At 21.8% G+C, this 14,520-nt stretch overlaps 3 protein-coding genes across 3 annotated transcripts in view; 2 read left to right on the top strand and 1 right to left on the bottom strand. All coding sequences in view use genetic code 6, as the record gives it.

Moving 5' to 3' along the window:
- Nucleotides 1-389: 389 nt before the first annotated feature.
- Nucleotides 390-5,750, bottom strand: TTHERM_01267140 (zinc finger lsd1 subclass family protein; the record flags this gene model as incomplete). The annotated part of the gene is made up of 12 exons (XM_001024454.2): nucleotides 390-648; nucleotides 760-882; nucleotides 939-1,700; nucleotides 1,755-1,882; nucleotides 1,948-3,252; nucleotides 3,312-3,407; nucleotides 3,712-3,861; nucleotides 3,964-4,132; nucleotides 4,188-4,482; nucleotides 4,542-4,749; nucleotides 4,804-5,634; nucleotides 5,690-5,750. Coding segments are annotated over 12 exons (4,387 nt in total), but the record flags the coding sequence as incomplete, so codon positions are not given.
- A 6,429-nt stretch (nucleotides 5,751-12,179) lies between these two features.
- Nucleotides 12,180-12,876, top strand: TTHERM_001266150 (transmembrane protein, putative; the record flags this gene model as incomplete). Its single annotated transcript, XM_012800127.1, has 2 exons — nucleotides 12,180-12,781; nucleotides 12,834-12,876. The coding sequence occupies 2 exons, from the start codon at nucleotides 12,180-12,182 to the stop codon at nucleotides 12,874-12,876; spliced, it is 645 nt and encodes a 214-aa protein (XP_012655581.1).
- Nucleotides 12,877-14,284: 1,408 nt separating this feature from the next.
- The window catches only part of TTHERM_01266140 (hypothetical protein), a gene marked incomplete at both ends in the record, with an annotated part of 354 nt that continues 118 nt past the window's right edge, over nucleotides 14,285-14,520 (top strand). Inside the window, 2 exons of the mRNA XM_001024453.3 lie at nucleotides 14,285-14,345; nucleotides 14,448-14,520. The exon at nucleotides 14,448-14,520 is cut by the window's right edge and continues 118 nt beyond it. Coding sequence (XP_001024453.3) covers nucleotides 14,285-14,345; nucleotides 14,448-14,520 — 134 coding nt within the window. The remainder of the gene's footprint in view (nucleotides 14,346-14,447) is intronic.

The following is a 14,520-nucleotide window of genomic DNA, read 5'->3' as shown; positions in this document are numbered from 1 at the left end:
TTTTTTTTAGTTTATTTAGGCTAGAATATCACAGAAAAATTATGATTTATTATTTATTTAAGTCAAATTGGTTGATTATAACTAAATGATTTATTTATAAAATTATTTTTAATTTAAAATAATTTACTTTATAAAAAGCTAAAAAAAATTTTAATTTAAAAAAAATAAACTTTGAAGAGCTCATTAATAATTTTTTCTAAAAAAAGCTAAAAGAAAGTTTTTATTAAATAAAAAGAAAAGCCAATAAAAAAGCTTACAAAAATAAAGAATATACAATTATTAATACAATTTCTTTAATATAATTAAGTAATATAAAATTTTTCATTTTATTTTTTAAATAAAATATTCATTAGCTAATAATTTGTACACTTTTACAAATTTATTTTTACTTTGTAAAGAATTTAAGTATTTGATCGTAAAGATATATTAAATAAAACTTAAAACTTATTACAGTATGAAGAAATCACATATCAATAGCAATCCAACATAAAGACTCCATGCTTTATCTTTCTAAAGATACAAATTTTGAAGTTATGGTGCAAACCAAAAGGCAATGTAGAGACTTGAACTTAGAATGAGAGTGAAAAAAATAACTGACAAAAATTTCATAGACTTTTTTAATAAAATTTCTTAGGTGGTTTTTAAAACCTATTTAAACAATAGACTGATTATTAGTGCAACAATCAATAAATATTCAGAATTCTATTTTTTATTTTGAAAATTTAAAATAAAAATAAAATTATTTCAAATAAAATTTACAGAGTAAACTAGCTCAGAAGATAAGAAAAACGCCTAATACTTTAAAAATATTAAAATAGCCCTTGTAACTCTGGAAACTTCTTAATCATAAAAGTAAAACAAAGAAACCCACTCATTTCCTAGCTAAATAAGTTAAATAGAATATTTTTAATAAATTTTTTATAAATAAAAATAATTACTATTGTGAATTTAAATTTATTGTTTGCAAGATAGGCCTGTTATTAGGAAGATTAATTATCCTATCCTTAATTATCTACAACTTATTGGTTATTGGTTTTATTAAAGTTTTAAATAGTACCAATAGTAGGAAAACATAAACTGGACATCTTAGTTTGAGAGTGATGATTTGATTCTAAATTAGTTTATTGATACTCTAAAATTTAAATAGACCTTTAAGAATTCTGAAATTTTTTTCTTGGTTTTATTTTTTTGGTTGTTATATGTGATTACATAATTTATTCTAAGAAATTTAAATTTTAAACATCTTCTAAATTGTTTTATTTTTAGTTTTATTAGTTTTCTAATTCATTTTGTAATTCTTCAATGTTTTAACTTTACTCTTCTTATTGCTAACTATCCTCTTACTTATCATCCTCTTATTTTAGACTAATTTTAGAAACCTTTTCACTTTTACTTACATAACGAGGAGATTTAATGATAGAATTAAATGTCTTAGATTATCTTTTATCTAAAAAGTAACCAATAACTGAAGAAACTATCCAGAGAATACTTTTAGCAACAAAAATAAAAATAACTATTTAATATTGGTATTTTATCTAATCACAATCCTCTTTAAGCGGACCAGAACATCCTAGCTAGCAATATCTATGGCATTCAAAGCATTCTAAAACATCAGTTTACTAAACTGTAAAATAGTTTTTAGGGCATTCATTAAGGCAAGAGTTATTCAAATAAATTAAATCTAAGGCACAAGAAGAGCACTTTATTTAATAAGAAATTTTTATTATTATTATTTTTTTTGAATTTTAAATTACTTCAGATTCTGAAGGTCCAAAACATGTTTGACAAGAAGAATCACATTTTTGGCAAATGCTAGAAAAGGGGTTAACATAATAAGAGTCATCACATTTTGATACACATTTATTTTCTTATAATAGCAATCCTTTATATAAAAAAATTTAATTAATATAGAAATATAAAAATTATTTATTTATTGATTTTATTTACCTTATGGACATTCTGTACAGTTGCTTTCTAAAGGACCGTCACAATTTTAACATGTAGGATCGCATGGAAGACATTCATTAATATCACTATTTTTATAATATGAGACAGGACATACTTCAACACATTATCCTAAACTTAGAATTAGATTTCTTGGGCAAGAGAGACAGTTATTACTACCAGGACCAAAGCAAGTAGCACATTAGGGATCACAAGTTGAGCATGTCTAATTAACTTCATTTTTATATTAATTTTTATCACAATCCTAAACGCACTTTTTGAAGATCTCTTAATAAAATAAGTCTGGTCCTTCACAACTTAAACAATTATTACTATCTGGTCCATAACAAGTTTTGCACAAAATATCACACTATTTACATTCTTTAGAAACATGATCAATATACTAATTCTTATTACAACCTTCTACACATCTATGTGTGGAAGGATCTAAATAAGTATTTAATTTGCAAGAAAGACAATTATCAGATCCGCTTCCACTGCATGTAAGACATTTAGAATTGCATGGAGAGCATATATCATTTACGACATCATAGTAAAATTATTCAGGACAACTGTTGATGCATTCGTTATCATGTAAAATTAGACCTCTTGAGCAAGTAAGACAGTTACTACTACTAGGACCTGAGCAAGTTTTGCAAGAAGGATCACAAGATGAACATAGTTGATTTATTGCGTCTTAAAATTAATTAGGACGGCAAATAGTAACACAACTCTTAGAGTCTGCTTAGTAAAATAAATTTGGTCCTAAACAGCTCAAACAACTATTTATTCCTGACCCATCACATGTTAAGCATGTAGAATCACATTGTTTACATTGATTTAAGATTGTATCGGAATATTGGTTTGAGCTACATTCAGATACACATTAATGTGAACTAAGATCTAGTAAGCTTGATGGTGAACAAGAAAGACAGTTATTAGAACCACTTCCGTTGCATGTCAAGCAATTAGCATGGCATAGAGTACATTAATTATTTAAAGTATTTTTAAAATAATTTTCAGGACAGTCTGGAATGCATTAATTTTCGAACAAAAATAAAGCACCTGAGCAAGACAAACATTAGTTATTTTAGGGACCAGAACAAGAAGCGCAAGTAGTATGACAAGAAGTACACTCCTAATTACTTGTATTTTTAAATTAATTTAATTAGCAAGTATCTGAACAAGTCTTGGAACCCTTTTAATAAAATAAGTCTGGGGCTTCACAACTCAAACAATTATTGCTTGTAGCTCCATCACAAGTTTTACAAGACGAATGGCATGTTTAACATATATTATTGAAAGTTTCTTTTATTTAAAGAATGAATATTTATTAGTTAATATTTTTTAAATTTTTCAATTTTTACAAGTTAATTTAAATGTATGAGCAGGGCAATCACTTGAACACTGGTTTCCTAGTAAGTATAAAGTTCCACTACAGCTTGTACATGAATTTGAATTACCTTTAATTAATAAAATATAAGATAAATTTGATTGGCTTATAAGTTTTAGAATATATATGATTGATTAACTGAGGTAGCCATTAAAATAATATTTAAAAATACTGAATTGAAAATTATTAATTATTTTATAATTTTTTAAAAATTAGTAAATTTCATTTCATTTAATACCCTCATTCAAATAATTTTTAAACCAAAAAAAAGGTATAATTTCAGCATAATTTTAGAAAAAGCTATGGGTAATAATTAAAATGGTCCTTAAATTAGGAAAAACAACATTAATAAATTTGAAAGAGTAAGTAAGTACCTGGATTTTAACAATTGTAGCATGGTGCATCACATTATTTGCATTACCATTTTGAGTCATCACCCCAGAATTGAGAAGGGCAGCTCTCTTTGCAAGTACGGTCTGGATTTAAATAATTATTATCTCTGCAAGTTAAGCATGAGGTGCTCGCTATTATTAAAGAAATTTATTGTTTTTAGAGTTTTATTTTGAGAAAAATTGGAAATAGTCAAAATTTATAGATTTATTTATTTAATTAATTTTGTAAATTACATGGTGATGAACAAGTTAGACAAGTGGAGTGACATGCTTAACAAGTATTATCACTATCAGAGGTATACCCATCTGGGCAAGCTAAAATACACTAAGAATTATACAAATAATAGGTAGAATTGCATTTGACACATCCTGAGGCGTTGCATTCTTTGCAATTACTTGAGCACTTTTTTTAGTAAAATATTTGTGAAATTAAATGAAGATGATTTAATATATTTTACATAGTCTACTAGAATATACAACTCTCTAATTCCAAAAGATTTAGTAAAAGAATCTCCTCTTAAATAAGATTTTATATTAAATTAAAGAGTTGAGCTAGAATGAGTAATATTTTTAGAAACTTTTATTATTTAGTCTTTCTTCGATAATCTTCCACATATATTTGAGTCTCCATCACTTTCACTCCTTACTGTAGAAACTCTGGATTTATTATCTACAAATAATTAGACACTCTCAGAACTCCAAGAATCGATTTTATAAAGAGTATAACCAATAACTACTGACCAGTGAGGATCTCTAATATAAGTTTATTTATTATTTATGACAATATTATGAAAAATTAAAAATTAGGTTACAATCCACTATACAAAGTAGAGGTAATAATAGCTTTTTCAGAACTTAAGTATGCTCCTCCTAATAATGACTTACCACCACAGGAGGTAGTTAGTGCTCCACTTTCCTTATTGTTGAATCCTTAAAATCCTTCAATTGTGATACCTGCACCTTGCACTTCGCTTTCTCCGAAATTAGTGTCAAACATACTTTTAAGCAAGTAAACTCCATCTAAAAAATATTGAATTTATTTATTAACAAACAAATTTATAATAAAAAATTTACTGCTAGTTTTAGATTTTAGATCTTCACATATCGATCCGCTAGCTGTCGAATATGAGGGGCATTCATCTACACACTATCCATCTATCAAAAAAAGCCCTGAAAGACAATCAGTACATATATCTAAAACATTATCACAAGATTTGCATTTTGCTTTATCGCAAAAATCTAAAACACAGAATTATCCTGTTGCATCTTATTTAAAACCTGATGAGCAAGATCTAATACAAGAATTATTTTGGGCATAGTAACCGCTTTTACATTAGCACGTACTTCCACTTTAATCCGAATTAGATGGGCAACTTAAACACTGATTTGCTGCTGGTCCATTACAAGTTAAACAAGTATCATGGCAAGTATCTACAAATAGATAAAAATTCTTTAATGCGTAACCTTCATTAGTAATATCTTCATTTGTTTTTGATTCAAGTTTAATAGTGGTAGAAGGTGAATTATGAGTAAAATTTCTATAGTAAAGGACTAATTCATCACCCCAACTAGTCCCAGTTGTACATAACTTATATCCACCACCTGCACTTACTTTTTAGAACTTATCTGTCACTCCTTCAATTTTTACAAATATAGTATCGTCATCTGGATTAGTATCTAAAGATTAAGAGAGTATAAGGTCAAATCTGACAGAGAAACTCCAATGTGGTGGAAGATTAAAGGTATTTTAAGTAACATTATTATTTAAACCAAACACACCCAAAACACTTGAACTTGAAAAATCTGTATAGTCAGTTGCTCCGCATATAAATACACTATTACTAACCCATGAAACATCTGCTCTACTAAAAAGACCATTCAGTTGTGATACAACGAGTTTTTCAGCTTTTCCAATAAAAATATATAATTAGGAATTTCATTTGAAATATAAAGTAATTACCTCCATAAACTAGGTTTGCTAAGATAACAGTCCAAATGAATTAAATATTTTTGAATTGCATTGTTTTTAAATTTAGTGTTAAATTAAATATTAAATTTATGTTATTATTATTTCTTTATAGCTTTGATTTGAGGTTTAAAATAACAAATTCATCATTCATTAAAATATATTATTAGTTTAGTTAAATTTACAAAATTCATTTAATCAAAGCGTATTGCTAAAAATAGCTATTCTATTTAAATAAATCGTTTGTAGCAGCTTAAAAATTTTGTGGTAAATGATACTTAGTGAGTAATAGGTGAAAATTTAATTAAATATAGTTAAAATACCTTAAAAATAAACCTTATTTAATATTTAATTAATTACCAAAATTAAAAATTTAATCCATTATAAATGTTAATAAATATATTTACTATTTTTAGATATAAATTATGGCTTTTAAAAAATAAAGGTGTAAGATTAATCTAATAAAACTCTGGTAAAAATGTATGCCTCTATCGACTTGTTATTTTTTAACGATTTTAATAAAAGATTTATGAAAAATTTTTCTGTTTAACTAATTTATTGTATCATATGAAGAAATATGTGATAAATAAATAAAATGCTATTCATAAATATATTTTTTAGATTTTTTGATGATGAAATGATAGATTCGATTCCATTTTAATTACCCTTTAAATAAATGTAGAAAACAATTAATCTATAATTACTTTTTATTTTACAAAAATTACATATATTCAAATTAAAAAAATAAAGTAATAAAAGAAAGCAAATAAACAAGTAGAGTGATTTATTAATATAGTAAATTTTTTAATTAATTTTATCAAGTAATTTTAAATTAAGCAAGAAAGTTGCTTACTTAATATTTTCATCAAAATAAATATAAAAATGTAACACTAATCCTTTTTTATGGAAAAATATTTACTATTTTTCATTAGATTTTTAATTTTTGGAAAGTAAATTCTAATATTATGTATCTTATTGCTATTAAAGTAAAGATAATGCCCTAAAAATTATTTTTTTTTGTGATAGTTTTTCTATGAGGTTTTTTTAAAGTAATAAGATTTTAATTAAAAAATTGATAACATGAAAAAAAAACTATTCTTTTTTAATGTGTAATAATATATTTTTCAAGCTCTATTTTATTTTTAGAAAACCTATGCAATTTTATCTTGTATTTCACTTAATATTTATTTTTGTAAAGAAAAGAGAGGTACTATTAATTTTATGTAAAGTGAAGTTAGTTCTATAATTTATTTTTTACAAAAATTTTTTTATCTTGTTTAATAAATTTTTATTTTTTTTAATTCCCTAGCTCTATTTTTAGGAGTGAAATTGAGTATTATAAATATATTCACTTTATATATTATGTTAGAGTATCTTTATTTTAAAAAGCAGTTTATAAGTTTTATTATTCTACTCATTTTAAAATAAATTATGATACCAAATAAATAAATAGTAGATTTTGTATTAAAGTATTATATAAGTTAATTTTCATATTCAAGTGAAAAAAATTATTAATTTAAATCAAATTAATTGTCAATGATTAATAAACTTTAATTTACTGAATCTAAAATTTAGAATTAGATGATAATCTATTTTAATTTTAATGAAATAGCAATTTATTAAGCAAGTAAATATTTTTTTTAAGATTAGATTTATATATGCATTTACAATAATTAAAATAAGCATTAACATAGAATTAAGTAAGGCTGTTAATAGTAATTATGCAAGATAAATAATATTTAATTACAGACTATAAACAAATCATTATTAAGTTAATATTTTTTTACTTTTTCTAAATTTAACCAGTAAATTAAAAGAGACAATATATTTAATTAATTACTTAATATAATTACTAATATATTAAGTAAATTAGATGATGTTTTAGAAGTATAATATTTATTTGGAAATACTAACTAAATATTTTCCTAGATTGTTAATAATTTGTAAGCTAATTAATTTATGGTTTTTATATATAAGTTTTAGAAAATATAAAATAATGATATAAATATGTAAAAATAGGTGTAACTATTCATTATATTTTATAGTAGAATTATTTAGATAAAATTAAAAAGTTAAATTCTATTTTATTCTCTTGATTTCAAAATAAAAAGAATAAATTTAAAATTAGTAATTCAGTGTTTTAAATGTATTTTTTTAATTAAAAATCAATGACCTAATCATAATCTATTAAAGCTACTGTTCAAATATTTATTTATTTTATCATTTCAGTGCTTTAAAGCAATTTAAAAACACTTAAAATGAAAGGTGAATTCTTAATATGCATTAATTTTGACTGTAAGAATAATAGTTTTTAAATTTATGAAAAATACACAATTTTATTAGTATATTATTTTTTTAAATCTAAAATAGGTATGTGTGATATATATTATTTTTCTACTTTTATAATTACAGTAAAATACCTTAGCAACGAGGTTAACTTTTATTTATATTAAATAATTATAATAGCTTTTTGAAAGAAAGATTGTTATGCCTGATTTTTAAAAAAATCGGCAAATTGAAATAAGGTATGGTTGGTTATACCATTGATTTTATATGTTTAATATTAATTAAATTATTTCAAAATTTGAATACCTTAAAAAACAAAAAGAGTTTTTTATTTTAAAAAATTACAATTTTTTAATTGTATGATTCCCAATAAATATCTTTTTAATCACTCAAATCCTTGAATATTCTGAATTTTTCATAATTTGTATGGAAAAGAAGAAGAAATTAGATCTGCTTATTGCATACAAATCAGTCATTTTTTTAAACAAATATTTTTGATTAGTCAAATAAATCAAACATCAGTTCTGAAAAATCAAAAAAATGAACTAACAAAAGAGATTATATTTAATATATTTTATCAAAGAAAATTTTAATTATATAATAAAAGTAAAGAATAGCTTTTGGTTTGCTAAAGATAGAAATAGTCTATTCATTATCTTTATTTATTCAAATTTTGAATCAATAATAAATGTGTTATTAAAATAAAAATACTTACTAACAATTACAGATTGTTAATTGGAATTAAAAAAGAGTTAGATGAAGTAAATTAGAAATTAAGAATTTTTAGATATTAAAAATAAATGTATTTGTTTGTTTTCAATACATTTGCTCCATTTTCTAAGTTTTTTCCTAAGATAATATTAAGTATATTAAAATTATTAAATTTATTAAAGAAAGAACTTTCTTAAAAATAAATTTTTTTATATAGCAAAAGGTTAATCCATCTAAACTACAAAATTATGGTTGAAAAATAAGGATTAATTTATTAGTATGTTAGTTATATTTTAACTTTTTTATGTATTTTTTTTTATAAATTTTAAAATATGTAATTAATATTTTTATATATACTCAAATGCTGGAAGATGCCTTTCTAATTCATTCATGCAATTAATTGAAATTCTTTTATAATTTTTATTGTCAAATCGCGCAAACACTTTTAAAATTTAAAGGATAAATTAAGAGGATTATGCTAATATTATAGACTATTCTTTTAATATGATTAATGCTATTGGTACTCTTCAAGATATCAATTAAATATTTTTCATATCATATTTCGCATATTTTAAGTTTACATATAATTTATTTTTAATATACTTTAGAATCTTATATTAAATTTTTTAATATAATTAACGATAATCTGCTTCAAAGTATATGCCTTTCATTCATATAAAGATGATTAAGATTATAATGAAATTGATAAAAGTTTAGTTTATTGGTTTATAATTTTTTCTATTGCTTACTAAAGTTATCATTCTTATATGCTTATCAATAATATTTTAAATAATTCCAGAATTTCTTACTCTATAGTTTATATAAGGAGATGCATTAATCATAAGCTTCATAATTTTGACATTTTTAATAAACCTCATTTCTTTTTGGATTGCTTATGACAAGCCTCTTGAAAAGCCTTTAGCAAGTATGAGAATGAAGGAAGATATTTATAAAAGGAGTATTTTTCTTTTATTATTTTCAGATTTTTAGTTCAAGATCAAAAATAGATTATATATTGGGAATGTAGAATGAATTTTGGTTTGCAAAGGATGAAGATAATGTTGTTGTTTTCATAAATCTTAAAAACATAGAATCAATTATAAGTACATTAAAATAAGGGATAATCTCTCAAAATCTAAATATCTTGATTCAAATGAATGAACAAATAAATGAAATAAAACAAAAATAATTAATTTTAGCTTTGCAAATAAATATATTTTACTTAAGAATATATGTTCCAGATACAAACTTTTTTTCAGAATAGCTTACCAATTAATATCTTATATTCCAGTCTCTTCAACCCTAGCTAAAAATTTTTATCTAATTTTATCTTTTTACTACAAAAAAAGGATATATTAGGGGTCCATCGTGTAAATTAATATATAAAAGGGTAAAAGGATGTTGGAGTGATATTCCTAATAAATTAATACAAGACTCATCTATTACATCTGGTAAAATATATTTAATTTTAATTTTAATTAATTGCTTTTTATAATTAGGTATCATTATTAGTTTATGTGATGAGATTAATATTAGTAAAAACTTAGTGTAAATTGATAAAGTTGAGGAACACATTCAGGAAATGATTAACTATTTTAGTAAATATAATGATAAATTTGATGATTGTGAATAGTTTTGAACTTCTGATTGATTTGGTTAATTTATTCATAAATAAAAATAAAATAAAGCTCGTTCGTACTCGGAATTTAAAAATAAATCATGATTTCCAATTTATAAATTAATTTGCAGAGCTAGAATTAGGGGGTAAAAAATTATTATAAAAAAGATGTGTTTTAGATATTACAATAATTATTTTCTTAAGTCAACAATTTCTTAAAAATTTTAGGCAAAAATAGTAAAAAAGTGAAAAAATTCGCAAAATCTCATATCTTTTTTTTACGAATTAACTAACGAGTATTCTAAGGTATGAACCAAAAAAGAAGAAAATAGATATTTTTAATGTATAAATCAGTCATTTTTGTAAACAAAATGTTTTGATTAGTTGAATAAATCTAAATTCAGTTCTGAAAAATCAATGAATAAAATAAACTAACAAAAGATATTATTTTTAATAAAATTTATCAAACAAAAATTTTAATTATATAATTGGAGTAAAGAATAGATTTTAGTTTGCTAAAGATGGAAACGTTATCTTTATTTATTTCAAATTTTGAATCAATAATAAATGTGTTATAAAAAGAGGTATTAACAAACAATTACAGATTGTTAAGTGAAATTCAAAAAGAGCTAGATGAAGTAAATTATGATTAAGTATATTAAAATTATTAAATTTATAAAAAAAAGAACTTCCATAAAAATAATTTTTTTAAAGAGCAAAAGGTTAATCCAGATTAATTACTGTATGATTTTTATGATTTGAAAAATAAGGATTAATTGATTTGTATATTTGCTATATTTTAACTTTTTTATTTATTTTATTATAATAAATTTTAAAAATATGTAATTCATATTTATTTATTTACTCGAATGCTGGAAGATACCTTTCTAATCCTTCAAATGAAATTCTTTTATAATTTTTATTATCTAATATCTCAAATACTTTTCAAGTTTATAGGAGAAATTAAGAAGATTATACTAATATTATAGACTATTCTTTTAAAAGGATTGAAAAAAAATGAATAAAAACATAATTCTTGTAAATTGTAATCAAAAGATATTTTAATTTATTTGAGTTTTTGATATCTCAATATCTTTTAAACATCATTAAATATTAAATTCAATAAAAATATTTAGTTATTCAATATTTAGAACTTAAATGAAGAAGAAAAATTAACTATTGTTTTAATTTGATAAAATTTCTTTTAATAAACAGCTTTTTGTATATAAATAAGAAATATCATGAATAATAAAGATTTTTAAATTTAATTAAATACAAATAGCAATATAAGCAAAAGAAAAGCAAATTTCTACTTTTTAATTAGAGTTCAAAATAATCTAATTCTCACAAATTGATAATATTATGGATAAAATTATACCTAAAGTAGAGTATTTAGTGTGCTTAGGAAAGAGGAAGAGTATATATTTTTAGCTTAACACCTTATTATTTATAATTTGGTACTTAGTTTTAGTTTATCTATGCTACAGAGTTGTCATAATAGTATATTTTATTATGTGTGGCATTTTTTATATTGCTTTAGTTTATGAAAATATTTATTATTGGAAGTAGGCAGGGATGACCCCATAGTTCTCTTAATTAAAACCAAGTTATCTATCCTATATAAGGTATATATTTTTACTTAACTTTAAGGAGGCTAGGTTTGCTGATAATACAGAATATTATTAAATAAAAACTATTTTTATGTTTTAGAATTTTAAGTAAAGTATTTTAATATTTTTAATGATAATATACTTCTAAGTATTTGCTTTCCATTCAGATAAAAAGGATTAAGACTATAATGAAATTGATAAAAGCTTAGTTTATTGGTTTATAATTTTTTCTATTGCTTACTAAAGTTATCATTCTTATATGCTTATCAATAATATTTCAAATAATTCCAGAATTGCTTTCTCATAGTTAAGGAATATTATAGGTTTTGGATATCTATTTTGTAATTTATACACTTAACATATTAGTATATAGCTTATATAAGGAGATGCATTAACCATAAGTTTCATAATTTTGACAATTTTAATTAACCTTATTGCTTTTTGGATTGCTTATGACAAGCCTGTTGAATTACCTTATATAAGTATGCGAATGAAGATATTTATAAAAGGAGTGTTTTTCTTTCTTCATTTTAATATTTATTTAGATAATTATATAGTTCCAATTTATAATAAAGCTTTAAGTAAATATTACTAGAATGTAAATACCTTACCTTTTAAAGTTTACAGATTACTCAAATTCTTAAAAATATCTATATGTCTTTTATTATCCTATTTATTGAACACTTCAAATTTTGAAAAATAAACTCATTACTTGTCTAGCTTGCTCATTTTTGGCGTATATTTTGCTTTTAGTATTTGCTTTATACTTTATGATATTATAACAATTAAATATCCCTCTACAATAAATATTTCTTTCAGATAAAATAATACTAATTAAGATATATTAAATAATAACTCTTAGTTAAATCATTAATTGATAAACAATTAAAACGAAAATAAATTTATCTAATAGATATAAATACATGATACCAAGTAAAACATATTTCATTAATTGAATAAAATTAATTTAGACTCCTAAAACATCGGTCTAAATGAAGAATTAAATAAAGAAATCCTTTTTCAGATTTTTAGTTCAAGATCAAAAATAGATTATATATTGGGAATGTAGAATGAATTTTGGTTTGCAAAGGATGAAGATAATGTTGTTGTTTTCATAAATCTTAAAAACATAGAATCAATTATAAGTACATTAAAATAAGGTATAATCTCACAAAATCTAAATATCTTGATTCAAATGAATGAGCAAATAAATGAAGTAATTCAATAATAATTAATTTTAGCTTTGCAAATAAATATATTTTATTTAAGAATATATGTTCCAGATACAAACTTTTTTTCAGAATAGCTTACCAATTACATCAATAATATCAAATATCATTAAGAAAACCATTTAGCACAAATTATAAGTTTTTATAAATTAATTGCAAATTATTAATACATTAACCCTAATTAAATATTATATGATTTGCATGAACTTTGAAAGGCTGCAATATAATTAAATATATTTTCCATTTTTCTGTATATATATGTTTTATATTTACATCTTTTTAGTGCTAAAATATTTTTTTTAATCAAAAATTAATGAAGTATATATAAATTTAATATAAAATTACTTATTCTTAAAGCTAAAAGTTAGATACTAGTAAATGAATAAAAAAAATCTATTAGCAATACTGAAAATGTGAAAAAAAATAATTTGTAGATACATTTCTAAATAGTGACAGGTAAAGAGTATTAATTAATAAATGTATGATTTTAATTGTTATGCAATTAAATTCAAAATATAAATAATATGATGATATTTAAAAAAAATGTTAATTATTTGGTTTACTCAAAAATTTTGAACTTTTGGTTGATTTTGTTAATTTATTCTAGATTGAATTATTGATACATTCTATATATTTTGTTTTTTCTGTATATAATATGATCATAAAATCATTAATTTAATTTAGATGGAATTAATTTAAATTTTGAATAAATAATATATACGTTATTAAAAGAGGTACTAACTTATGATTACAGATTGTTTATTGGATTTCCAAAAGAGCTAGATGAAGTAAATTAGAATTTAATAATTTTTAGCTATTAAAAATAAATTTATTAGCTTTAGATAAATTTGCTCCATTTATTTTCTAAGTTTTTTTTCCTAAGATATGATTAAGAAAATTAAAATTATTAAATTTATCAAAGAAACTACTTTCATAAAAATAATTAGTTTTATTATATAACAAAATATTAATCCAGCTTAATTAGTGTACTATTTGCATGATTGAAAAATAAGTATTAATTGATTAGTAAGTTTGTTATATTTTAACTTTTTATGTATTTTTTTATAATAAATTTTAAGATATGTAAATACTACTTTTTTTACTGTAGTGGAAAATACCTTTCGAATTCATACAAATGAAATTCTTTTATAAATTTTTACTCTCAGATCTTACAAATACATTTAATATTTATACGAGTAATTAAGAGGATTATACTAATATTATAGATGATCCTTTTAAAAGGGTTGAAAAAAAAAAATTAATAAAGATAAATAATTCTTATCAATTGTAATCAAAAGATATTTAATTTGAGTTTTTGATATCTCAATATCTTTAAAACAACATTAAATATTAAATTCAAAACAAAAATTT

The sequence above is a fragment of the Tetrahymena thermophila genome (assembly GCF_000189635.1).
Source record: "Tetrahymena thermophila SB210 genomic scaffold scf_8254381, whole genome shotgun sequence".
Lineage (NCBI taxonomy): Eukaryota > Ciliophora > Oligohymenophorea > Hymenostomatida > Tetrahymenidae > Tetrahymena > Tetrahymena thermophila.
This window is presented reverse-complemented; position numbering and strand designations above follow the sequence as displayed.